The sequence below is a fragment of the Primulina huaijiensis genome, chromosome 18, assembly GCF_012295235.1.
Source record: "Primulina huaijiensis isolate GDHJ02 chromosome 18, ASM1229523v2, whole genome shotgun sequence".
NCBI classification, from domain to species: domain Eukaryota; kingdom Viridiplantae; phylum Streptophyta; class Magnoliopsida; order Lamiales; family Gesneriaceae; genus Primulina; species Primulina huaijiensis.
The window spans coordinates 8137234-8162870 of record NC_133323.1 but is presented as its reverse complement, the minus strand read 5'-3'; the positions used below and the strand labels follow the sequence as shown (position 1 = coordinate 8162870).

Here is a 25637-nt window from a genome sequence, read left to right as displayed (position 1 = left end):
CCCCAAAAGGAGCTCATTTATGGGAAAAAGCCCCAGAGGGAGCCCCGACGATCGTATTTCTATTCGATGAAGATAGGCCAGGGCCCAGTTGACCGTGAGAGTATTGCTGGTGTCCCCCGCCGCCCAGTACTGCGGTTTCATGTAGATAGATCCATCGACTTTTGAGGTTTGAGGAAAGTCACAATTAACGATCTGAATTCAACAAAGGAAAGGGAAAAGAAAAAATGTTTATGATCATGTTAAAGGTTTTTATGTCATGTTGAGGAAAAGGAAAGGTTAAAGTTTATGTTTGCATGTCATGAAAATGTTATTTTTACGTAAAAGTATTTTCACTGTTGCATGTGGTTTTATACGTATTACTTGTTATAAAGATTATGGTGTGTTGAGTCTTTAGACTCACTAGGTGTGATGGATGCAGGTAATGATGATGTTAATATTACTGGGGTCCTTGATGGTTGATTTTGCTGGACTGTCGGTGCACACAACCCGAAGACTAGTGCTTCTACTTTTTCCGCATTTTAGATTTATGATTTATGATTTACGTTAAAGATTTTAAGACTATTTATTTATGCTTTTGAGAGATTTTTGAGAGGTTTAGTATGAGCTATACTTTTCAGATTTATTGTTTTTTTAGGTTTGATGAAACATGCGACAATTTCATTTTTATGACTATTTCACTTGATTTTTAAAATACTAGTTGGTTGATGTTTTCTTTTAAGGGGTAAAATATTAGGTAAATGTACTTGGCCGAAAATTTAGTGTCAAAAAAAAATTTTCAAATACTTTTTAAGCAATAAAAAAGGCAGACGTTTCAGACAGAATTTATAAAATTTTCGTCACTATATAATTATTTGCGACACTTCAAATATTTTGTTGTTATCATAGCTACAAAATAAACAAATCGTCGCTAAAATAGCGACGGTTTAGGTTAATTCGTCACTATTTACCACGATTTTTAAAAAAAATATGTTAATTTTTTCATGATTTTACAAAAAAACCATCGCTAAATAAGTATTTTTTTTTAGTGTGAGCATAAACAGTGAGTGTATTTTTTTTAAAAAAAAATTTAACAAAAAACGAGAGATTTTATTTAATTAACTTTTTTATTTGAATGTCTTAACTATTTTTTTCCATAGAGAAATTTAAACCACACAATAAATAAAGTTAATTATAGTTTATCCTCGTTTCATACATCATATGCATGTGAAGATATTAAAATCTAATAAATAGTGCAAAAAAAAAAAAACAATTAGCACGTGAAAATTGAACGAATGTCCTGTTCACGAAAGGATAGAATTATGGTCGCTGGTCATAAATTAGTTCTAGATTTTAAAAAATCAAACGAATGTCTCTAATTATGATATTTTTAAAAATCATGATTACTTTTAGCGAGTATATATTTACAATTAAAAAGTTGAACGAATGTCTCTAATTATGATTATTTTTAACGAGTTGATATTTACATTTTATGTTTTATTATCTACATTTAATTTTATGTGTAGAATATATGTCAAATAGTACTTAATGACTCTCAAATGAAAATTAAAATTTTATCCTAGCCTAAAATGGTGTAATTAAGATGGCTCCATTAACTTCAAACTAAGAACTTGTGACACACGTGTAATATAAAACATAAATATTATATATTGCGTATATTTATTTCTCAAATTTAATTATGATATTTATAAAATTAAATATGACATGACATTTAGAAAAATAATTTTCAAAAATTATGAAATATGAAAATTTAACAACATTTTATGATATGAAATAAAAATATAAACAAATAATAATTTAATAAATAAATGCATATCACGTAGATTCTTGTATGAGACAACAACAAATAACAAACACATAACTCTATTAAAAACTAACACAAATCTAACTTAAATCAGTCCTCTTAAGCTCACATATGGGCTGTGGCCTCAACTCCTCGATTTTGCCGCTATTAAAACTAGCAAAGTCGCCTCAGAATTCAAAAATGATCACTGCACTTGCAAAGTTGAACCCAAATAATGAAGAAGAATTTCAATTTAAAAAAATCCGACATATGTACGAATATTACAACAATAGGAAAAATAATAGCTATCTCCACAAAAAAAAAATTAGTAAAAAATATATTTTAAAAAATCAAACAAATAATAAAGAAAATAATCCAACAACAATAAAAAGGAACCCCGCGATCCGACAACGAATGACCCGAATTGGAATCCCTATCCTGTCGCGGAGTCAAAATAGGGCCCGACCCATTGTAGTTCGGGTTCGACCCGTATAGCTCTTGGATGCCCGTAATATCATCGTTTGCTAGCTCCACTTTCCTCACACCCGATGGAATACTCGGGTACATTATCGCTTCTTCTACCGAGCTGTGACCCAACCCGAGTAAATGCCCGATCTCGTGAACCGCCACCGATTCGAGGTCCACCGCCGACAGCGGGGCGGCGTTGATGAAGTCTCCGTCGATCACCCAGTTCTCGTCGTTGTCCAGATGCAGCCTCCCAACCGTCGGCGCGAACGCGTGCGCCAGCGTTCCCAGGACCCCGTCGAACGGCTCTCCGTCGCCGTGGTCGCCGCTGAAGAACCCGATCTTGATGTCCGCCTGCCGGAACGATGTGATCTGCGTGAAAGTCAGCGTGGTCACCTCCGACCACCGGTCGAACGCGCGTGTGAACAGGCTCTGGACGTTCGGCGGCACCTGATTCTCCGGAGAGAAGGCGTACGTGAGCTCACTCTTGCTGGCCGGCCAGCGGGGTCGGTTGGGGAAGAACGAGTAATGGGCAATCGTGTGGATCGTAGAATTTGTGCTTGGTGGTTTCCCGAAACGCATTGTGGAAGTCCCGTTGACCATATCGGGGTTGCCGCATCGGGGCTGCACGATGTACTTCAAAGTCGGCGCATCTATCACTCCGGTGGTGTCGAGGTTGAAGTTGAGCTGGTAGATTTTGACGGCGGACTCGAAGGGGTCGTCGAATTCGTCGGAGAAATCCGCGTAAGAAGAATTAAGGTACCCGAAATACTGGAAGTATTTCTTGAGCTTAGCTAACCCATCGACTTTCATCCCATGTCCGCAGCCCACAAGATTGTTAAACGCCTCCCAACCTGTGCCATTGGGGATCAACGATGCCGGGATTGACGTTATATTGGGGAAGAAATGTGCCGAAATCGGAGCTGGATTGACTAAAAAGATTAGCAGAGAGATTATCAGCAACGGGAACTTCATCCTCCTGGCGAGTGACAGAGAACGGATGCAATAAAATGGAGATGATCGAGTTTTCAAGATAAATATGGTACGGAGGACGGCAGATTAATGGTGCTGATATAATCGTGTGAAAGAGAAGAAAGACTGAGTCTATTTGAAAATTCAACATGTATTATTAAATGATTCCCCCCAACACCATTTCCTTCCTGGTTCTCTCATTTCTAACATTTTATTTAATTATTATTGCCTGAAACTTATAAATTTTTCAAAATATCTCACAAGCTCTAAAAATAAATTTGTTAAAAATATTCAATATTCAACATTAAATCTTATAGATATCACATTTTATAATCAATATATAATACTACAATTTGAACACAATGAGCCGAGTGTCAATACCCGAGTTAACATTTTGAAAAATTAATATTGACAAAATATTGGGATCAAGCCATACAAAATTGTCAATTTAATTGGATATAAGTCTCGCATTGTTTTATTTTAATTAATATTAAATCCCACTAGATCAAGATTTTAAACTCCATTTATATTCCCATCTCTGATCTTCCATTCAATTCAATTTTATAATTAGTCAGACTGCTAGCGAATTATTTCCAGAATAATGTAACCAAGAAATTAAATTAATTTGGTATTCTGGCGTGATCAATAAATGGAACGTGATAAAATTTTTATTTTTATTTTTTGGGTTAAGAATGAAAAAGATTAGTTTTCTAGCGAAAAGTTTGATATTTACGGGGTTTGTTCAGATCGAATTACAGTTTAAAAAGTGATGAACATGACCAATTCTTGATCGGTTCTGACTAGTTGGACAGTAAAAACGGTTTTCAGACTAGGTTTGAACCGGACTCGTAGTGGTTTTCAGTCAAATCGGCAAGTCCAGTCCGATTTTTAAAGCAATTTTATTATTATTAAAGTATTTATTTAAAATTTGAAATAATGATAGATAAATAATAACATCTTTAATTTTGATAAATATTATTTATGATTAAATGATAATTCCCAATTTTATCATTTCATCATTATAATTTGAATATTAAATTTAACTTATGATTATATATGAAAATATTATTTCAAAATTTTATATTAGTTTTCATTATATTTGTTTGATGTTCCTTAATTTTCCTAAAATATAATTGTTTAATTCAAAATAAATAGATACATAATATTTTTATAAAGTACTTAATATTTAATAATAGTGCATTATATCAAACATAACACCATGAGTTTTTAGTAATATAGTGCCCATATTAATCCCCCGCCACACCATGCAGAAGAACTGCAAAACCAACCGGAGAACAATGATCAAGAATTCACCTTTGAAATCTGAATCCAGCAAAAATCACTTGCCAACGACAAATTCAGGAATGGCGACAAATTCGAGGACCCCTTCTGCACCGACTGGCTCGACCAAGTACATGCGCTTCAAGCTCGAGGATCAGTATACCCCCGCTCGTCGGCCGATCTTTCTTCTTGCGATGGTGCGACGTACTCTGCGAGGGGGCGGTTATGGGTTATGAAACACGCTATTGCCCGCATAGAGATTGCAATGCTCTGATTTTAAAAGAGTGTGGTGGGAACTTGGGGCGGTCGACATGCCCGAACTGCAAGGGGTGGTCGGTTTGATTAATAAAAAAAAAAAGTTTTGTCACCAAACTTAATTAGGTCCTATATGACCAGAACAGTGAATTCAAATAAACGCTTGACAGAAGTTCGATTCTCTAATCCAACATCTTCTTAAGCGATATTGTCCTGACTAACTTATTTTGCAGGTCGATATTGATATTGCGTTAACAATATAAGAAATATATATTTGAAAAAACATAATATATATACGTACGCTATATATGTAATAATCGAGGATCCCAAGTGAAATATAATAGCTACGACTGAAACCAAATAATCCTAGAAGTATCCAGAGAAGTTAAATTGAGCCAATAAGGAATATTAATTGATTATATTTTATTTTTGAGAGAAGAAATAATTTTTTTGGCAAGGATTTTTCTGGACGTTTTCAAAATTTTTGTTTGGACTTTGCAGCGTAATCTGTTTGACAAACTCAACGCAAATTGTACAATCAATTCATATAAAATTGTAATTTTGGTCCTCCACATTCATCTTTTTATGATTTTGGTCATCTAGCTATGTTGTCAATTTTCAGTTTTAAGATGTTATATTTAATATAAAAATTTCAGAAAATATGAGATCAAAATCGTAAATAGTTGAATGAGAATTTGAGAAGGATGGTGGCACTGGAGGGAGTAGATGCATGTGAAGTAATATGATATCATTTTACTTCACGTTATAATTGAAGTCGTATCCAAGAAATTAGCGAAGTCTTTGGCCGGTTCAATGAGAGAAAACCGGTCCGAAATTCTTCAAACTTTTTGTTTGGAATTTGCAGCGTAATCAGTTTGACAAACTCAACTAGATGACATATATTTTTGTTTCTGAAGCTCAAATATTATAAAATCAATTAAGGTACTGAGTTTTCAAAATTTGATTTTGATGCACTAACTTTCATTTTTATTTACTTCGATCATATCGCTGACTTACATCAGGCAAGCCAACAATTTCCGATGTTACTTTATTATTTTAATGTTATGTTAGCATTTAGGCAAAACATGACTGAACTTTTTAAATTTACCAAAACCAATATTTGAAAACTTAATGAGTCAAAATCCAAAACTGGACAAGTTAGTAAAAATAAAATATTTTCCCCTCTATTAATGTAAAATTATCCTGTTTACAATGAGCTAAATGCCAATGAATATTGCTCAAACATTTTGAAAAATATTAATATTGACAACATTTTGGGACCAATCATCATCAAATACAAAATTGTCAACTTTATTGTACTTAAGTTTGGTATTGTTTAAATGTATCTAATTGATCAATATTAATTAATTTCGACAAGGTCAAGAATTTAGACTTATTCATCTGTACTATATATTAAGCCACAATTCTTTATAGTTATGACCATTTATTCCAAAGTAATGTTACTATTCTATTACCTTCACTAGTAAATAATTTTAAAAAAAATCAGAATGTATTTAATTGATGGTATATGGATGCAACTTGTGCATAAGGTTGACAAAATCCTCTGCTATATTTGATGTTCTATATCGTGTTAAACTTTACTCAAACATGATCTGTTTGCACAATTATTAAAAATTAAACGTACTAAACACAATGGATGAATAAAATTCAATTAATCATTGATAAAACATCCGATTCATCTATTTTTAAAAAAGAAATCTATGCTGTCTCAATTACAATAAATGACTAAAACAGTATATTGATTATTTTTTAATTTTAAAAAATAGATAAATCAAATATTTTATCAATGATTAATTGCATTTTGTTTATCCATGGTGTTTAGTGATTTTAATTTTTAATAATTTTTACAAACATGACTTGTTTGAGCAAAGTGTAGAACAATTTGGAGCACCAATTGTAGCAGAGAATTTCGTCTAGTGCAGAGGGCACTGATTTTTATTGTAAGTTAGACCGATAGCCAAATTATTTCAAGAACTAAATAACCAAGAGAAGTGAAAGGTTTTGTGTTTTAATTTTTTAAAACACAATACGTTTGATATTGATTGTTGATTATCATGCTTATAGGAATTATCAATATTGGGAATTTTCAATGAGAAATTGTTTAGAGACCAACTCATCCAAATGTCATTGGTTCATACATGTGCACTCATGTTGAGCCTAAATTCTTTGTTTTGAGAATTTAAAAATGACAAAATGTCGATTTTAGTCTTATATATATATATATTGTGTTGTGTTATTTTTAGTCTTATATATTTTTTTTTGTGACATTTTTAGTCTTATATCTTTTGTTGAATCAATTATGGTCTTGTAACTATGCCACGACGATCAATTTTGGTCATTCTTCTCAAAATCATGTAACTAAATAACTGTATCATAATTAATTTTATAATTATTTGGTTTAAAAAATTTCTCGTTACATGTATATTCAACAATGTAATTATAAAAATTTAACAATGATATTATTCATTTAATTATGCAACTTTTAGAGAAGAAAAGACTAAAATATTTCATCATCAAAACATAGTTACAATATCATAATTGATTCAACGAAAGACATATAATTGAAAAGGTTACATATAAGACTAAAATTGATATTTTACCTTTACATACAATACGATAGTATGGAGATCAGCATAGAGCTCTATGCTGCATGAAAATCCCAAAAGTACGAGTCAACAGCATATCGATATCACAACCACTTCTGTATATATATATATATATTACTTTAAAAAAAATTAAATTTATCAATATCACAAGAGGACGGCATTGCCTTGTTGACCAATTCTTTGGCGGCCGATGCATAAGGTTTGGTAATATACACAATCGTGTGTTGGCATATTTAGGTCATATAAGGTTATATGATGTTCTACAATGTGAGTTTCATATATATTATAATTATCTTACTATTGTTCTTGTTGAACGATGATGTCATTAGACATATAAATTTCACTTTAAATATGACGAGGCTACAATCACTTTATAAGATGTTTTCGTTATTTGGGATCTAAAATTGATGGGAAGCCGGTAACTGGAGTAGATTATTGACATAAAGTTACCGAATGTCAACATATATGTCTCGATTTGCTGGTATGTGAACATATACCATCACATTTTAAAGGAAGTTGCTTGTTTATTATATCTTTACATGTTCATTGTGAATTCATCGTTATTGATAATGAAAGATTGAAAGTTGATGTCATTAAATAAAGTCGATGTGTGGCATTGATGATAATCGGAGAAACAATGTTTCCATGTTATAAAGGGGGGTCACTTAGGCTTTTGTTTTTGCAACTATTTCGGGATATGTGCAATTTTAGCTTTTCTATATTGCGAGTTATGCAATGCAACCCACATAAGAAAATCTAATATAGCTAGGTGTTTAATCCTGCGGGTACATATAATATATATTGATTATTTAAAAGATTTTTTAGTTTATTTTTAAATTTTATTTATTATTATTGACAAATATGGGCCGGGAGCATGATTAAATTTGTTAACCCTGATAGACAAGGTATATTTCTGCTTGGGCATGTTGGTAACCACGAAATAATTTTATTTGCTCCCTATGTGCATGATAATATTTGAAAATTGATGTCGTAACATAATTTTTTTTTAAAATATTCGAATATATAGTCATATTTTTCATGTGTAAGAGAACATCAATTTTGTCTATGAACCCAATTGAAAAAATTGAAAATTTAGAATAAAATGTTTAAATTTTTAGAAAGAAAATAATGTGAAACTGGAAAATAGAGATGTAAAATTTATAAAACTGATATTTCGGTATCCCTCTTGTATCAAGGAGACTGCATGCGTACATCAGACTATAGCCTAATTTAGGATGCAATTAGATCAAAGATCAGCTCTTGGACCAGACGACGCTCACTATCATATTCATGGGAAATTGAATTGATTAGATCAGATATATCATTCAAGGGGTGTAATGCTTCTGGTTATCTATTCTACCACTCAGTACTTCAAATATAGTTGATTATGTTTTGTAAACCCAAAGAAGATGGTGGCATAGGACTTGAGAACCTTTTGGCTTGGAGTAATGCATTGATTGCAAAATTTTTGTAGAACATCTACACACATATATAAATAGAGTTTTTGTCATATTTGTAAATTTTTCGCAAAAAAAAAAGTGTTATAAAAAGAAATATTTATCATTATTAATCCATTCACATACCGTGTTAAATATTTGAAATAAATAAAAAATAAATATGTAATTAAATGTGAAGTCTTTTCATTTATATTTTAAAATTCAAATTTAAATTTGATATATCTTGAAAATATAAAATATATTTAAATGTTTGCATTTATTATACAATTTCATTTAATTTTGATTATGGTTCTAAGCTTAGTTTTACTTTTATTGTTAGATCCCTTAGTTTTAGTGATGACAAACAATAACTTAGTGTATTTTATCAAGCTACCATTTGCTATGTATTACAGGCGCTCAACTGCTTCAGTGTCTTTTCAACCGTTCTAGCAATACGAAGCTACTCGGCCGTATCTTGCGCATCATCTTGTGGAAAAATACTCATTCGCTCATTGTATCCAAGAATATCTATAAACAATCGAGTCAACACATCTTATAAGGGTTTTACCTACTTTTTCAGAAACGTTGGTAGACTGACCAAACCCAACAAACAAGATATCAGAAGATCAAAACGCTTTCCACAAAAGTCTATGTTCAGAACTAGTTACTTTGTGCTGTCAGTAGTCATTTTCTGGCACATTTTGTGTATATCTATCAGGCATTAAATTAACGATACGATGAAGCAAGAAAGGACGACAACAACAATGCCTTTGCACTAATGATTGTTTAATGAGCTATAGTCGAACGTTGAATGGAAAAAAATACATAAAGTAATATATATAGAAAATGTCAAAGAAGAGAAAAAAGACAGACGATTCAAGGTTGCATTCTTAAAAAGATTTTTGAGAAGTTTCTAGACAGTTTAAGTCGAAGGATTTATCATCTTATTTCTATATTAATTGTTAAAATGCGTGTCTCAACTGTTGTAAGAAGTTACTAGGAGTTTCAATTTTGAGAGTTGATAAGTCCTAAAGTTGAAGCGGGTTGTTACAAGTTTTGTAAAACTAAAATCTTCTAGTGAAATCTTTCCACAAGTGGAAGAAAGAGTGATGTAAGAGATCGAGTCTCCAAACATTTATAAACATCACTTGTATTATTTCCTTACTGCATTTAGTTATCTTATTAAATTGCCATATTTGTGTATAAATTAGTCATAAGATTCATTAGACCGTTTTAACACAATTTGTGGTCTGACTGTTTCTTAAGAAATTGGTAAAATATGGTCTTAATATTAAACAACATCAAGACCGGTCGTACTATTTGACATAGTTTAAAAGAATTTTTTTTTAAAAAGTTTATTCACACCTTTAAACTCTAACCTTATTCTAACATTTATATATTTATCTCTCACTACTTTCTATCATATTAAATAAAATATAATTTTTTTTATATAATATTACGTATTCCAACTTTTTAAAAGAGCATCATCGTGAATTTTTTTATAAATTGATTGTCTGTAAATTACTATTATTATTATTATTATTATTATTATTATTATTATTATTATTATTATTATTATTATGTATCTTAATAAAAAATTTAATATAAATATTTTTAAAAAAAATTCAGAAAAATAAATTTTTAATCAAAATTTATTCATTTAAACAATAAAATTTTGAACTTTTGAAAAATATTTATTCATTGTTTAAAATTTTGATAAAAAAAATAATATATGATCTGTTAAATATTTTTGTTGGAACATTTCACGTTCGCAATCTTGATTTTATATTAACAAAACTTATTATTTTTGTTTCTAACAAATTTATCTAGTGCACAGAAAGTTGAAACTGATCAGATCCAAAATTGATCACGAAGCTAAAAGTGAAGTTTTCAAGACGCAAACTGCAAGCGCCAACTAATTGCCAGAACTGAACTAGTCCAACCGATATATTTAAGAACAGTTCAACTTATTGTCCAGCTGATAGGTGGTTCAAAAGTAGACCTTCAGAAGCCCGACCAGCTGATGAAAAGGTCAACTGATGAAGAACTCAGCTGAACAAAAGAACTGATACAGTGAAATCAGTACGAACTAATTTCACCAGACCAGTTCAGAGAACCAGTTCACCAGACCAGTTCAGAGCATCAGCTGTAACTGATCTGTTCGCATGTCACGACAAGACTATTTAATGGAATCCAGCTAAGCTCGAATATACAAGCTAATTCACAGACGGATGTACAATACTGGACGTTAAAAATCTTCCAGAACATTTATCAGAATAACAAGACATGTCCTAAGGAAGCACATGCAAATACAAATGCAACATACATTATTATTGAGTCTTCGGTCAGCTAAGCGCCTATAAATTCCAGATCAAAGACCATTGAAGGCAAGTAGTGGAACTACAAACTCAATACCAGTGTGTGAAGAAACCTGAGGGCACGCTCATTACATATCAGCTTACTAGAAGCAGTTAGCCCAGTTGTGTGAGAACTCCTTCGTGTTGTATTGATTATATCAGTTCTCACACACTCACACACAATCACTCACATATACAGAGAGTTGAGCTTATTGTTTAGTTGAGCGAGTCTTCACACAAGGACGTAAAACAATTTGTTTATAGTTTTGGCATAAAGATGGTAAACATTATGCAGATTGTAAGGTGTTGCCTGCAATCTTAAGTGCTAGGAGTTCTAGTTGGGTGCAGCCCTTCTGGAGTGGGTTTGTACAAGGTGTTGTATAAATCAAAGTCTTCTAGTGGATCCTACTCCAGGTGGTAGAAAGGTGACGTAGGGAGCAGTTGAAGTTTCCAAAAATCCATAAACATATCTTGTGTCTTTAACTGTTTAACTATTATTTTAAAACTGATTTGATCAGTTCAGCTGATAATCAGTTCAGGTCTTCCCATAACTGAACTGATACAAGCCCGAACTGATCCTTCTTATTTCAGTTATTCAGTTTAAACACAAGCTAAAAGCTTTAAGCCGTTCAGTTTTCTCAACGAATGATTATTTCGAGTATCTTCCGCTTAGTTTGAAAACCAAACTCGATATAATTTATCGGTGTATTCATTCTTAGAACGCAATCTATTGCAGCTTATGGAAAATATTGTGTTTGAACCACATTCAAGGGTGTCAAAACCGACCCTTCAATTTTTTTTAATGACAATTTCATTCAACCAAATAAAAAAATATTTATCCTCATTTGAACGTTACGTCAAATGACATAGATAATTTTATATAATATTTTTTTATAATAATATTTAAAATTTAAATATATTCATTATATTATATCAATAATTATGCAAACACTAATACTTGCTAATATAATAATTAATCACATAAAATAATATTTTATGCATTTTAGGAGTGAAATATTAGTCTATAGGAAGAAGGATAACCTCTGGGTGAAATAGGTTAACGAGATTCATATACTCTTTGGTAGTTTTTGGGAATGAAGTTGGAATAAGGATGAGTCACTTTTGATTAAATATATATTGAGGATCTGAGATGTTCTTATATCAGCCAAGAGTGCGGCGATCTTGCTGGAGAGTTGGTTAAGCTGTGATGGTGGCCTCGCTAGAGCTTACGATTTCTTTGTCCAGAAAGAGGGGCGTTATCCATGGAAACCTCTCATTTGGAAACCATGCATTCTGCCCAGCCATCGATTTGCCATGTGGTTGTTTGAACATGGCAAGTTCCTTATTAGAGATAGACAATACTACATTGAGAACAAGATTTGCGTGTCGTGTAATGAACGTGAAGAATCTGTGCTCATCTCTTCTTTGCCTGTGATGTCTCGAAGAAAATTTAGAAGGGTATTAGGGAATGGCTTGGAATGCGCAAGATCATGGGTTCTGCAACCTCAATTTTGAAAACATTTCGAGATGTTTTTAGAGGTAATTCTGCACTGTCCAAGATGGGATGTACTGCCTAAGCAGTGTGTGTATCTACAACATTTCGAACGCAGCAATCGAACACTCTTTGAAGATGACTTGCCTTGTACCGAGAGCATTATTAGGAAAGTCAAGATTTTTACCCTACCATGTACACCTAGTTATTTGAATATAAGCTCTTGATTGTATGAGCTTTTGCTTCTGTATTGCATGGATATGACTATCCTATCTTGTTCCTAGCACCATGGGTGGTTATAGTTGGCCTCCCGGTTGAACTTTTCTTGGTTGGATGTTCGTTATCGTCTGGATATGTCGAGTATACTGGTACAAAACTCTTTTTACCTTCTTTTTGATGGATGCTAATTTCATAAATAAATAAAAAAGAAAAAGAAATACATGGCAAACGTTTAACATACCGAACACAGAATGTAACAGCGGCTTTTCTATTTGAGCCACTTTTAACTCGAAATTGCTTTCACCTATATTTTCGACAATTTACAAAGCTATACCTTGACATACATTCCTAAAGGATTTTGTGACAAGAAAAACGATAAGTAACCTAGACTAGTTGAAAAGATTCGTATTACCATTTCCCTCTGTCTGAAAGCGGGAGTCTTCAACTACACTGGAACACAAGTCCACATACCCATCATTTAAACACCAAAAAGGTCAAATGTATGGGTTTTGTGTATATATATATATATATCACATCCCAAAGAGAAAGCAATTAGAATAGCAAGGAAGAAACAGCGCGCTTCCTTCCACTTGAAGAGGCTGCCTGAATGGATTTAGCTGAATCTGCAGAAGAAAAAATACGACTCGATTTCATATGAAGTTTGGAGATGTCCGAATGCAGAATATTTGGAGCAAAAAATGTAAAGAAACAAACAGGGATTTTTGGAGCTCTGCCGGTGGCAGAGGTTATGCAACGAGCTGCCAAATGAGAAGCCTCTTCACAGTAATCAGAAAAAACAGCTGGAACTTTGATCTCCTTGATTAGATTCTAAATTAGATACAGAGATGGTCAAAACACACAAATTGGTTCTAGACAACAACTAGTACACATAAAATGCTTATACGCTATCCCACTGAGGGGCAAATCCAAAAGTTTAGTCGAGATAGTCAGGGTTTGGAGCTAATTTATATTTCCCTTCAAGGGGTTTTTTTCTTCGCGGTTGGGTGGGGGGAGGAGGGAATTCGTAACTCACAAGAGTTGGCAACCAGCTCATGTAGGCAGCAATACCAGCGTTTGGGGCAATGATTATATGAGGAAATGAATCCTACCAATCAAACCAACCTAATCAGATATGAACATAGTGAAAACAAGGAATACACCTTTCAAAGAGTGGGATAACCTTCACCAATTCTTCGAAATGGTCATGGTAACAACCAGCGTGAAGCTGTAATGTAATTGCTTGCGAATTGTGTGATGTTATGCCCTTGCTATCTTTTTCGATGGGACATTTGCATTGACAATCTATCAGATCACATTCAGCATAGGAGTAAAGATCAACTTTTTCACCATCCCTACAATACAAATATATGAAAAGTTTTAAATTTGAAAATGTTAAATTGTGTTGAAATTAGAGTTAGAAAGCAAAACAACCGCACAAACACCTAACCTATGATGCGGAATTTCGGGACCAACTAAGTCTAAATGCACCTTTACTCCTGGAAAGAGTGCACGCAATTCTCCAAACACCGCCAATTGAAGCAACTCTTTTTCTGGCCCTTCAAGGTTTTTTCACAAATAAAAACATGAAGTCAATACCAACAATTATTATGTGACTTTAAATATCGTATGAAAGTTTCATACACAGGGGGATGATATTTAAAATATAATTATCTAATTTTGTTTGTAACTAGAAATTAAAGTTGGGATCTTTAATTTAAAATTTCTAGCATGGTTCATTACATGCTGAATGAAACCATCCTTTCCAGACTGGTAACCATGAGATTCTTTTAAGTTGTAATGAAAGTGCTTTATATAATTTGATTATATAGGACAAAAGCACGACTAATTTTGAATCTATATTAATTTCCGCCATCTTATAGAATAATCAATATTAATCAATGATAAAAATATACAAGTCAATCTCAATTCTGAATAATCAATCGACTCTTATTTGTTACATTGTATCTTTTGACATAGTAATGACGCAAATACAGTTAGTGTCAATTTTTTTGGTAATTTGGATAAACAATAAAATTAATTGCTAGGAATATTAATATACAAGATGAATACCATTCCATTCCTACGCAGAGAAGTCAGATAAATGGTTAAGTGTTAGATTCAGTACTTGAATAATAAGCACGCTTAATTGATGATTAGATTAATAAGACTTAAAGAAAAAGATATTATTAAGAGTCGAAATTACCTATCTTTAATTATGAACATATATATGTTTTAATTCTCAACACTTGATAAAAGAGAAATATACTTTCATGATTTGATTTTTAAGAATTCTAAATTTGTAAAATTTCCATATTTTGTATATTCAATATGCATATCATATAAATACATTAATTATATCAATAATAATAATTCACTCCCTCTTTCTAGGGAGGTGATGTGGAAGGGATAATTCTATCCCTTTTACCATTTTTATATATATATAATTATATATGCATATAATCATATCTCATTTTATTTCCTATATAATCCATATATATATATATATAGCATTTATGTACATATATTAATCATATCAATAACACTTCACCTCCCTGTTTTACGGAGGTGGTTGACGTGTGATGTCTCCTCCGCAATTCAGTCTCTCGTGTCCTTTTTTTATATATGCACGTATATATCATATTCATTATAATATCAACAATCACTTCTCTGTTTGAGGGAGGTGACTAACTTGATTTATGGAGGCGATTAGATCTCTTTCAGAATGCCGTCGCTTTTCTTTTAGTTTAAATATTTATCCTATAAACATTTAAAAGGAAAGCAATTTATACTATTAAGACAAGTTATCAGGCGGAATGAAAATGTTACGTGAGAGACATCATAAAATAATATTTATATCTTAAATAAAGAACCAAAAGACCTCACAAATGCTCTCCCCGATAGAATAGGCAAATTATTCTAATTGGTTAGGCAGAACCAAATGTTTCATTATTTGGTATTTCATCCATAAGGGTGTACGATATATCTACTCTGTGATTCCAAATCATACGTAATTTCCAAGTTCCATAGTAGAAATAACTATTATAATATGCAACCAGTAGATAATTCAAGAGCATAATCTGCACGTCAGAAAATAAAGATTATATATGGCGTACCACTAGCTACAGTAATTGTGAATGTAATTTGTACAGAAGCACAGAAATGAATTCACTGTTTTCTTAGGCGACAGGAAATAGTCAAATGCACTTAACATGTTTCAGATGGTATTATTCATCCAAAGATCTTAATATATAAGTTGAGGCAGAACTTCGGCTCTAGAATGGCTAGTTTCAGGGACCAAGGTGGCTTAAATGCTAAAATATATTGCGAGTCTGTCAAAGGAATTAAAACTCACCAAAAGCTAAAAGGGGAAATTTAAAAATGCACAAATCCATGTCAAACAAAACCATGTTGAATTTGCAAAGACAGATACCTAAGTAATGTATGCGCAGTTCATTGCTGGTTTCAGAATTCATGCTTTCAAGAGCAACAAGTTGAAGAGCCCAATATATTGTGAGTGGCTGAAACAAGTGAAATCACAAGAGAAAGCACTTATAGTCCACAATCAATAAAATAAATTCACAAAGAGATGCAGGGATGCATAATCGAGAGATAAAGCCACCAATCTCCACATGTTCAGACTCTAGAGGTTGAGACCAGTCAGGGAAATTCCGTACTTATTGGAGAACTTAACAGGCATTAAACCAATGAATCGACGGGAGGTCGCATACATTCATTTCTTACAAGTGTTGCATGTGTAAGTAACAATCATAATGACCAATTAAAAATGCATAAAATCTAATTTTGGTCAGGCCAGTTATTTTCAAAGATACAAAATAACATATACCCAATGAAGAAGTACAGCTGCCGGAGAATCTAGTGGGATGCACCTCCACTCATAGTACTCCTTCCAGCTAGTCAATTGCTGGGTAATTGGAGAGAGAGGACCTGAACTATCACATGAAACCAATTCTAGTAACACGTGCATTAAAGCTTATTATAACCATTCATCAAGCGAAAACTAATACCTTTACAGAGGCACAACGGGCTACCAAGATTCCAAAGGCGAATCAACCTAAAAACAAACTTGTGAGAATTCTAAGAGATAGGAGAGCATCTCAAACTCACCTATTCCCCAATGCCTTACGATGTCGGGTTAATCTTTAATAAAATGGACCATAATTTATAGGCATTTCAAAAATTAAAGGTCTAAATCTTATTTTCCATATACCAACTGTATTCATAGATGATGTCATCTCCAGTTCTAGAATACCCAAATTACTAAAACAAAATCATTTTTTTCCATTCAAATTAGTAAACCCACAAAATTATGGTAAAATTGTTATTAAATCGGTTAGCTAAAATACCTTGATTGATCGAAACTAGTAGCTGACGTTCCACAACTACATTCACACTTCCACATTCCTACTCGGTGAATTCCATGTTTTATAAAAAACGAACACCGCGTCTCCTAATGCCAAAATTAGACAATTAATCCAAATTCGCATGTGACCAGAATAAAATGAAATCAATAACAAGTACAAAAAATTAACCTGAATTTGAGCAGCGTCCTGAGAAAAGGAAAATGGAAAATCATTCAGAACATCAGCACACTTCATTTGCTGTTGAAATCTTCCGCACTCTTTTCTATGCACGGTCCAGTGCGAAACCTAAAATCGTTGATTAACAACACAGCGAAAGCTTAACAATAATCCATGGAGCATGAAAAGCTAAAAAAGCGAACAAATACGTACATAAGCGGGTATGTATAGGTACCTGATGAGAGACGGAGCAATAGGAAACAGCGCGGCAACGGTTGCAGCGTCTGGTGGGTAGGCCGGAACATGGGGTCCGGCTTCCCCTTCCGGCGCATTCCATTCTGCGTCCCCGGCTTTAATTGTTCAAATGAAAATCGCTCGCACCGCAATGCGATTTCTATTGTATTGGGATGATATTGGGCCTATGTTGTATAGTTCTTTTGGAGAGCAGTCAAACAAGGCTTGCCATATTTTCAGTTTTTTAAGCCCAAAAAAAAAGGTGAAGCCACAAGTAAGGGTGTCAATTATGGTCGGGTTGACCAATAATATTATTTAAATTTTGCCCAACATGAACCTGAGCCAACCCGAAAACTCTCAATCCGAACCAGAATCCGAACCAACACGATCAACATGATTAACCCGATTTTGAATTTTTTTAAAGAAAAATTAAATAAAATTCAAAAATAATAATAATAATATTTTAATTTAAAAAACATAATAACAAAATCTCTCTCATATATATGATTTAAATTTGAAACTCTAATCGTAGAAAAATAAAATATATTTACTAAAGAGTAAGTCTTATGTGAGACCGTCTCACGGATCTTAATCTGTGATACGGGTCAATCCTACCCATATTCACAATAAAAAGTAATACTCTTAACATAAAAAGTAATACTTTTTCATGGATTACCCAAATAAGAGATCCGTCTCACAAATACGACTCGTGAGACCGTCTCACATAAGTTTTTGTCTTTACTAAATCAAATAAACAATTGTTTAAAAAATAAAACATGTTCAAAATAAATATTAAATTATGAAAATTTATGATATAAATATACAATAAATATTTTTTCAGACATACAATATATAAAAATGTAGATAATATTTATTAATTATATTTTTTTAAACAAAATATATTAAAATTTTCGGGTCAACTCGAACCTAACCCAACCTGCTTATTTTTTCCGATCAGCTATCGGGTCCAACCCAATCTGACCCGAACCCGAAAATCTCAAATCCAAACATGATTTTTTTCGAATTAAACCGTATCAGGTTGATGAATCGTATCTGATTTTGACACCCCTAGCCACAAACTCCCCTCTTCCCTCATTACGTCCTATCATTTGAAACTAGTGCATGAGTCATTGTGTATTTGTAGAATCTTTTATATAATTATATCGATTTATATTAAAATAGAATAATATTATAATCGTAAAAGGTAATGAAAAGGAACTGATATTCTCAAATATTATTACATTCTTCGAGTTATTGATAACGCTCAATTCCATTTGGAAGTATCTATTCCCATGACGAACAATTTTAGACATTAATTTAATATTTATTTGAATATACTAGGAAGATGTACCGTGACATAGATTACGTTTCTCTAAAGTATTTAGATAATCAAATCAAAAGACCCATAATTAAAATTATTTGACTCCATTTTTTCTACATAACCTTGTAAACCATCTGAAAGGGGCTGTCTGATTATCCTTACGACATAACTACATACGATCTTTCCAACATGGATAGAAGACGAGAGTTCGTTTCAATATGAGCTCAAAGCTCAACCAATCTCTCTCTGCAGAGATACAGATGAACATCATATGCATACTCTTACATCTCCAACGATGGCTGCTGCTTGACGTTGATAATCAATATTTTGTAGCCAATGATCCAGTTTCACCTATTTGATGATGCAGCAGCAGGTCTACGATTTGCCGTCTTATTACCAGCGCTCTCCTGCAAAATCGCACCACGGTAACCGGTTCAGCATGAGAAATGTAGATGTAACTCCACTCGAAAATGGCAATGTAAATAACACAATATTTGAATAGTGTCTCGAAAAACGCACACCCCGTAAGATAAATACATAGAGAAAAAAGAACTTAAAAAAACATAGATACACAAAAAATAATCAGCACTTTGGGAATCTGAGAATGGTCCCCACGTCTTTTTGAATACAATATCACCAATGGATTAGAATACAATACATCATTTCAAAACTCAGATCTTTCATAGTTTCTTATAACTATTTTCAACTAAAAATAAGTCACCTGACTTTCTAAAAAAGCCAACATTGTATACGATTTAGTCAGAATAGGATCTTTAACAGCGTAGAATGCAGTCAAAACATAACCATTTATCATGTAGGATATGGTATCCGCTTTTTTGATTTGACAGATGCTTCTATCGAATCTCATAGACATACCCGACCTCATCATCCAAGTATCATCCAGGAAAAAATATCCGATTTGGTGGTGACAATTTTTAGCACTATCCCATTCATTATGACGTATGTTTTTCATATTTGGTTTACAGGTTATGGCAAATGCAAACTCTAATAAGTAATAACAAATCTGAGGGATACTTTTTTAGGCAAATCGTCAACATTATATGATTTTTGTGGGTTTCAGAGGCCAACCAAACATTAAATAACAAGCAATTATTTCTCTCTCACGCCCTAAGATCGCGCCTTCACATGGTAACAGCCACATCACATTCTAGACGAACAAAAATCAGCTCTCATGAGGTGAGATCTATTATACTTGAATGCAAAAGTTCTCAACAATTTTGATGTCGAGGAAGGAATATACCTTTTCTGGGTGATCTTTTCCATGTCTATAAAAAGATGGCAGAGGATTGGCCTTAAAGTTGTGAGATTGTCGCAACTTTCTAATCTCGGGCGTTTTTTCTTCCTGGATCAAATGTATCTTGTTGAGTCAAAGTTGATAAGTAAATGGGGTGACATCAACTGTTAAAGGGCCTAATACATCGAAATGGAGTATTTTTCTCAATCCTTTCATATAAATAAAACATACCTTTGATTTTGCACCAACTTGTGCATTTTCTGCCTCTCTGACAATTGATTTTGCCTTTAAATTGCTCAGAAACTGCTTCAAGATCAATACCAGCGGGACAAATGAAGCAAATCAGTAACAATATTCATCAATCAAATCACCAAATCAACACGTAACAGATGCTAAAGAAGTAAAGGTTGGGTAGAAATACCTCTTTTCGTTTCTCATCTTTTTCGTCACCTTTCAAGCCTACAGACGGAGAGACAACTATTGTATTCTTTTTGTCCAGTCCAGAACTTTTATGTGATCTGCTGTAGAAGGAGAGTCAATTCAAGGATAAGATCCTAGCATGGAAATTTTTTACATAACCTAGATAATTATAAAGTTTACCAAAAGTATTTGCAAATCAGCAAAAAGTTAAGTTAGTCACGTTGTAAGTTCCTTTCCTCTTCACAACTTTGGATTTTAATAATCATTTAACTAAATGTTTTTTAAAAGATGGGTTAAATGAAGGAAAGGATCCACTAGTTACCCATACCGTCGGAAAAGAAAGACGTGTGCACATTCCACTAATTTATGAAGAACGAGAAGAAAGGTCGGCTTCAAAAATGGATGATTTGAAAGATCTTTAAAGAAAATATAACAAGGAACAAATCTGTATCACTCACCCATGCAAATAGTATATAAATCAAATATATACAAGCCATTGTTCAAAGGGGTAACATATAAGAAATCTTACCCCGAGAGCAAAGGCTTTGATTGCTGATCCGAATCCGACTGATTCCTTCGATTCACCATCTTTTCTGCAGCATTTCTAAGTCTACGATTGAAATGATAAATCAATTCCACATACAAAGCCTAAAGCAGTGAAGGAATGGGAAGGGAAAACAAATTGTTGATTTCCTACTGAAAACAAAAATTCGATAGACCAACAATGAATGTCCATTGCAAGTGCTTTTGTTGCATAAATTGAAAGGAGATTAGAAGAAGAAAAAAAAGAGGAAACTTTTTGCCAGCAGATACATGAGAAACAGAGAAAATTGATTACCCTTTATTTTCCTTTCGAGGAGTTAGAGAAGGGGAGATCATCTCAGATGCTGTTGATGATACCTTAACCTGGCCAAATCCATTATTAGAAAATCAAGTTTACATACATACCACGGCAAAAACAAAATGCAGACATAATAAATACATCACTCACTGACGAAAAGTTGCAATCCTATAATAACATACAAACCTGCTTTAATGTACTAGATTTTCCATCGGTGGGTTTTCCATTTATTTGACTCTGGAAACTCTTAAAAGCTCGCCTAACAATATCCTTATCCCCCATTTTCTCCATTATCAGAGACTTCCGAGTCATTCCAAAAGGAGTTGAAGATTTTGCAGGCCCCAAGCTAAGAGACATGTGCAGGGATGTTGGAGCAACTCTCTTGCTTTCTACCACCATTGATCGGTTCAACTTCTTCTTTCCGGACAGGGAGGCAGAGGTGGGTGTGGACATTAAAGATGGCTTTGAATATTTAGGAGTAGAAGCCTGTGAATGCTTGACAGCAGGTGACACAACTTTAATTTTTGTACCAGTCAAATTTCTCTCCATTTTAGTTTGGGTCACCTAGCCACCATACACAATTATACATAAAACCAGATCAATTTAGTTGTTGACACTAATAACATGGTTACTTATACAAGAACGAGCAGGCAGTAGAAATGTATTACCTTTTGATTTATATTTCCTGCATTGAGCTTGGAACTTTGTTTCCTCAGTTCGGTTATTTGTTTTACTGTATTCTTGCTTTCAGGTGGATGTTCTGCATGTTCAGGATCCTTTAGAGGAGTCTCTTCCTCAACTGGTACAGCTTCTTCTCCGTTCCACCCGTCGTCAGCCACTAGAACATTGGTTTCTTTCTTAGCTTCCTCATCCATGGGGTTTAGATCCTCCACAGCAGTAGAAGCTTCCTCCTTTTCCTCTTCCAAAATGGCCATATCTGTGAAGCCATTACTGCAGGCTCCCTGCTCAACCACTACAGTTGATGTATCTTCATCTTTTGCCTCATCGACCATCACTTCATGCGCAACTACGCCATTTGATTTCTCCCCATTGCATGATTCAAAGTTAGCATGCATCCCAGATGAACTTTCATTGTGATTATCAATGGTTGGCTCATCTCGACTAGAAGCAACAGGTTCCATTTGGTTTTCTTGCTCAAATTGCTCGGATTTTTTAGTAGCAATCTTCTTGTAGTGGGCTTCAAAGTATGCTTTCTTCTGGGCTACAGATCCAGGAGTTGATAAACTTCCAGCTTCATCCAAATACTTATTTGGAGAGAAAGACGACCATTTCTCCCAAGAAAGTGCATCATTCTCAAACCTACCAAATGAAACTGACACTTCAAGCCTAGAATCAGGTCTTACCGGCTCATCCATCTGCTTCCTATAAATAAAGATCTTTATCTCAGTCAAAAGTTAATGGACCTCAAGATTTAAAACTCCCAACAACACAAGGGCAAGCAAGGGGACTCATCAATTATGTGTGATTCATCTAGACTCCACAACAAACACAGAAAGAATCAAACTGTAACTAAATGGACCACCATTATAGTATATATTTCAACGAACTAAAATTCTATCCATTCTCAAGGATGATTAATGAGAAAGCTACCTCCGTTGAAGCAGGAATGGGCACAACATTGTTTCAAAGAACTAAAAAAAGACGTCACAATCAAGACAAGTAGAAGACAATGAATAAGCTGCCAGTTGAAAACAACACCCATCTGCTGTGTTTCTAACCCAACTTAGTGTCCACAAAATTGCAACTTTTACAGCTGCACACAGTTGTACGTCCAAAGTTCTAATGTAAACCCGTCATAATAACCTCAATCATCGGCACACAAAGTGCAATAAAAATCTAAAAGAAAGTACAAAGATTTGCATAATAATACACAGATCAGAAACTAAAAAAGGTATTCCTTTTGCCTCTCACCTTTTACACTGAAAACCCACTTTCTAAAATGAGTAAAACTTGATCTTTTGCAATCTTTGAGCCTGCAAAGAACATTCAGCGCCATATTTAACGGGTTAAGTGGAGAAAAACTTCAAACGAATGCCACTGCTAACCAAATAATTGAAGGGTTAATACTGATTAAGTACCGAATTGACTAATTTGAAGGGAAAACGAGTTTTTTACTTGAAGAATTGTTAAGGTAATGATGATTACAGAGTGGATAGAGATGTGTTCGAAGGCCAATGGAAAGGAGAGTGAAGTACGATCCAGTGAAGAAATTGAAGCATGAAAACGGCATCGCACGTGCCAGATCTCGTAGTTCAATCATGGAGGGATAAGGGGGCACGTGTGGGCCCTCAAAATATAAATGAGTAATTATTGAAAATTTGAAAATAACAACACACCAAGTAAAAAGTCGTAAAAACTTGTATGAGACGATCTCACGTGTCGTATTTTGTGAGAAGGATTTCTTATTTGGATCATCCATGAAAAAGTATTACTTTTTATGCTAAGAGTGTTACTTTTTATTATGAATATCGATAGTGTTGACCTGTCTCACAGAAAAAAATTCGTGAGACTATCTCACAAGAGACATACTCAAAGCTGATATAAACTGTAAGATTGAGAAAAACTCTCTACTTCATTTGGTTAATCTACTACTTTCTCTAAGAGTATAGTAATAGAATCAGATGTTTTATAATTACAAAAACTTTTGTAAGACGGACATGTAATTATTCAGATAAATCAATAGTGTTTGGTTGTTCTTTTCTTTGCTTTCATGGTAGTCTTGTTTGATTCCAGTAATTCAGTCAATTTTACATATCGAGTGAAACAACTAATTACTTGCTATTTGAAAATTTTACATATCGAAGTCAAGTTTATGATGTATCAAGAGAGAGCACATTTCCTGTAGAATATAAAATGTTTGATGCATAATTATGAATATAACATATATATGACAGATAATAAATATTACATGAAATTCTCTTCTTCCAATGTAGCACGAAAAAAGTTTTAAACCAAAATAAATTCCATAAATGTGACGGTGTGAAGCGACAAAATAAGACTTAAGTTTAGATAATATATAATGACAGCTGTGCGGCCTAACAAAACAATTGCTTTCACAATATGAAACGATCTCACGGATCTTTATCTGTGAGACGAGTCAACCTTACCGATATTCAGAATAAAAAGTAATACTCTTAACATAAAAGTAATATTTTTTATGGATGACCCAAATAAGATATCTGTTTCACACAATACGATTCGTAAGACCGTCTCACACAAGTTTTTATCTTGCTTTCAAGGTACATTGCAATATGAGATGTCTTCACTTTTAGTTTTCATATATTTATTTGAACAAGTATTTAAATTTTTTTTATAAATATTAATAGAAAAGTAAATGCGGTGAAGATGGTAGTTTGAACCGAGGTATCTAATATTTGTTAAACATATGTGTAGTTTTCGGAAGAAAAATAATGTATGATAAACTTGTAAAAGATAGGGATGTCAATGGGTCCGAGTTTTACCCAGACTCGCAATGGACTCGTCCCATTTGGGATGGGTTTGGGCATACTAAATGGGTCGTGTGGCAGGTCTCGGGACCAATTTTTGAGACCCGTCTGGGTATGGGGTGGGTCATGGGTCATATAATACCCGTCCCGTACCCGCCTCATATATGTGGATATAAATTGATGTGCTCGCGAAGATGGTTGTGAGGTGAGATGGAAGGTAAATAAATCACATTTTTATTTTGTTATTGTACTTTCATTTTAATTTTGTTACTGTACTTTTTCTCTTTAAATTACATTTTTTTACGTTTTAAATTACAGTTTTATTTTTTCAATGTACTTTCTCTCTTTAATTTTGTAAGTAATTCTTCAAGTAATTTACCAACTTGTCCCACCATTCTTGATGAGGAGGAAGATGATCATGAAGAATGTGTCTGAAAGATTGCTTACTCGCTGATTTTACATTGATCTGTTTAAGTTCTGTTATGAGTTATTTTTTATGATGTCAAGACTTTTTTATGGAGAGCTAATAACTCTTTTTTTATTTAATTCATTATGTCGTGAAAATACTTTGTTTGTTATTATTAAGTGTGGTCGAAGACATGAATTAGTTTTCTATTGTGTTGTATTTAAAAGCTTGTTTGTTTCATAATTCAGTCATGTGATAAGAAGATTATTGT

At 33.3% G+C, this 25637-nt stretch overlaps 3 protein-coding genes across 12 annotated transcripts; all 3 read right to left on the bottom strand.

The window, feature by feature from the left end:
- Positions 1-2002: 2002 nt before the first annotated feature.
- On the bottom strand, positions 2003-3431 carry LOC140963743 (metalloendoproteinase 2-MMP-like). Its single transcript, XM_073423125.1, has one exon. The coding sequence runs from the start codon at positions 3218-3220 to the stop codon at positions 2123-2125; it is 1098 nt and encodes a 365-aa protein (XP_073279226.1). The 5' UTR covers positions 3221-3431; the 3' UTR covers positions 2003-2122.
- Positions 3432-13264: 9833 nt separating this feature from the next.
- On the bottom strand, positions 13265-17819 carry LOC140965157 (uncharacterized). The gene is made up of 11 exons (XM_073425244.1): positions 17658-17819; positions 17435-17551; positions 17249-17352; positions 16910-16956; positions 16729-16829; positions 16315-16402; positions 14332-14440; positions 14065-14236; positions 13918-13989; positions 13599-13712; positions 13265-13507 (listed from the first exon to the last, which is right to left on the bottom strand). Exons 1-11 carry the CDS (start codon positions 17757-17759, stop codon positions 13415-13417), a joined length of 1119 nt encoding a protein of 372 aa, XP_073281345.1. The 5' UTR covers positions 17760-17819; the 3' UTR covers positions 13265-13414.
- Positions 17820-18984: 1165 nt separating this feature from the next.
- On the bottom strand, positions 18985-23725 carry LOC140964521 (uncharacterized). 10 transcript variants are annotated; one of them, XM_073424374.1, is made up of 10 exons: positions 23630-23725; positions 23426-23487; positions 22162-22876; positions 21680-22057; positions 21491-21558; positions 21182-21262; positions 20654-20753; positions 20464-20538; positions 20239-20340; positions 18987-19384 (listed from the first exon to the last, which is right to left on the bottom strand). In XM_073424374.1, exons 3-10 carry the CDS (start codon positions 22867-22869, stop codon positions 19325-19327), a joined length of 1572 nt encoding a protein of 523 aa, XP_073280475.1. In that variant the 5' UTR covers positions 22870-22876; positions 23426-23487; positions 23630-23725; the 3' UTR covers positions 18987-19324. The 10 variants fall into 10 exon arrangements, with proteins under 10 accessions (XP_073280472.1, XP_073280473.1, XP_073280468.1 ...); XM_073424373.1 differs by having other exon boundaries at positions 23593-23702; XM_073424377.1 differs by having other exon boundaries at positions 23660-23688.
- Positions 23726-25637: the final 1912 nt, after the last annotated feature.

Excerpts from the sequence above, each read along its gene's own strand:
- LOC140963743 (XM_073423125.1), bottom strand. The coding sequence starts at position 3,220 with ATGAAGTTCCCGTTGCTGATAATCTCTCTGCTAATCTTTTTAGTCAAT.
- LOC140965157 (XM_073425244.1), bottom strand. The coding sequence starts at position 17,759 with ATGGAATGCGCCGGAAGGGGAAGCCGGACCCCATGTTCCGGCCTACCC. Across the intron at positions 17,353-17,434 it reads AGGACGCTGCTCAAATTCAG|GAGACGCGGTGTTCGTTTTT; the intron begins GTTAATTTTTTG and ends TTTTGGCATTAG. Across the intron at positions 14,237-14,331 it reads CCCGAAATTCCGCATCATAG|GGATGGTGAAAAAGTTGATC; the intron begins GTTAGGTGTTTG and ends TTTGTATTGTAG.
- LOC140964521 (XM_073424367.1), bottom strand. The coding sequence starts at position 23,133 with ATGTTGTGCCCATTCCTGCTTCAACGGAG. Across the intron at positions 22,058-22,161 it reads CAGGAAATATAAATCAAAAG|GTGACCCAAACTAAAATGGA; the intron begins GTAATACATTTC and ends TATGGTGGCTAG. Across the intron at positions 21,559-21,679 it reads AATCTAGTACATTAAAGCAG|GTTAAGGTATCATCAACAGC; the intron begins GTTTGTATGTTA and ends GGATTTGGCCAG.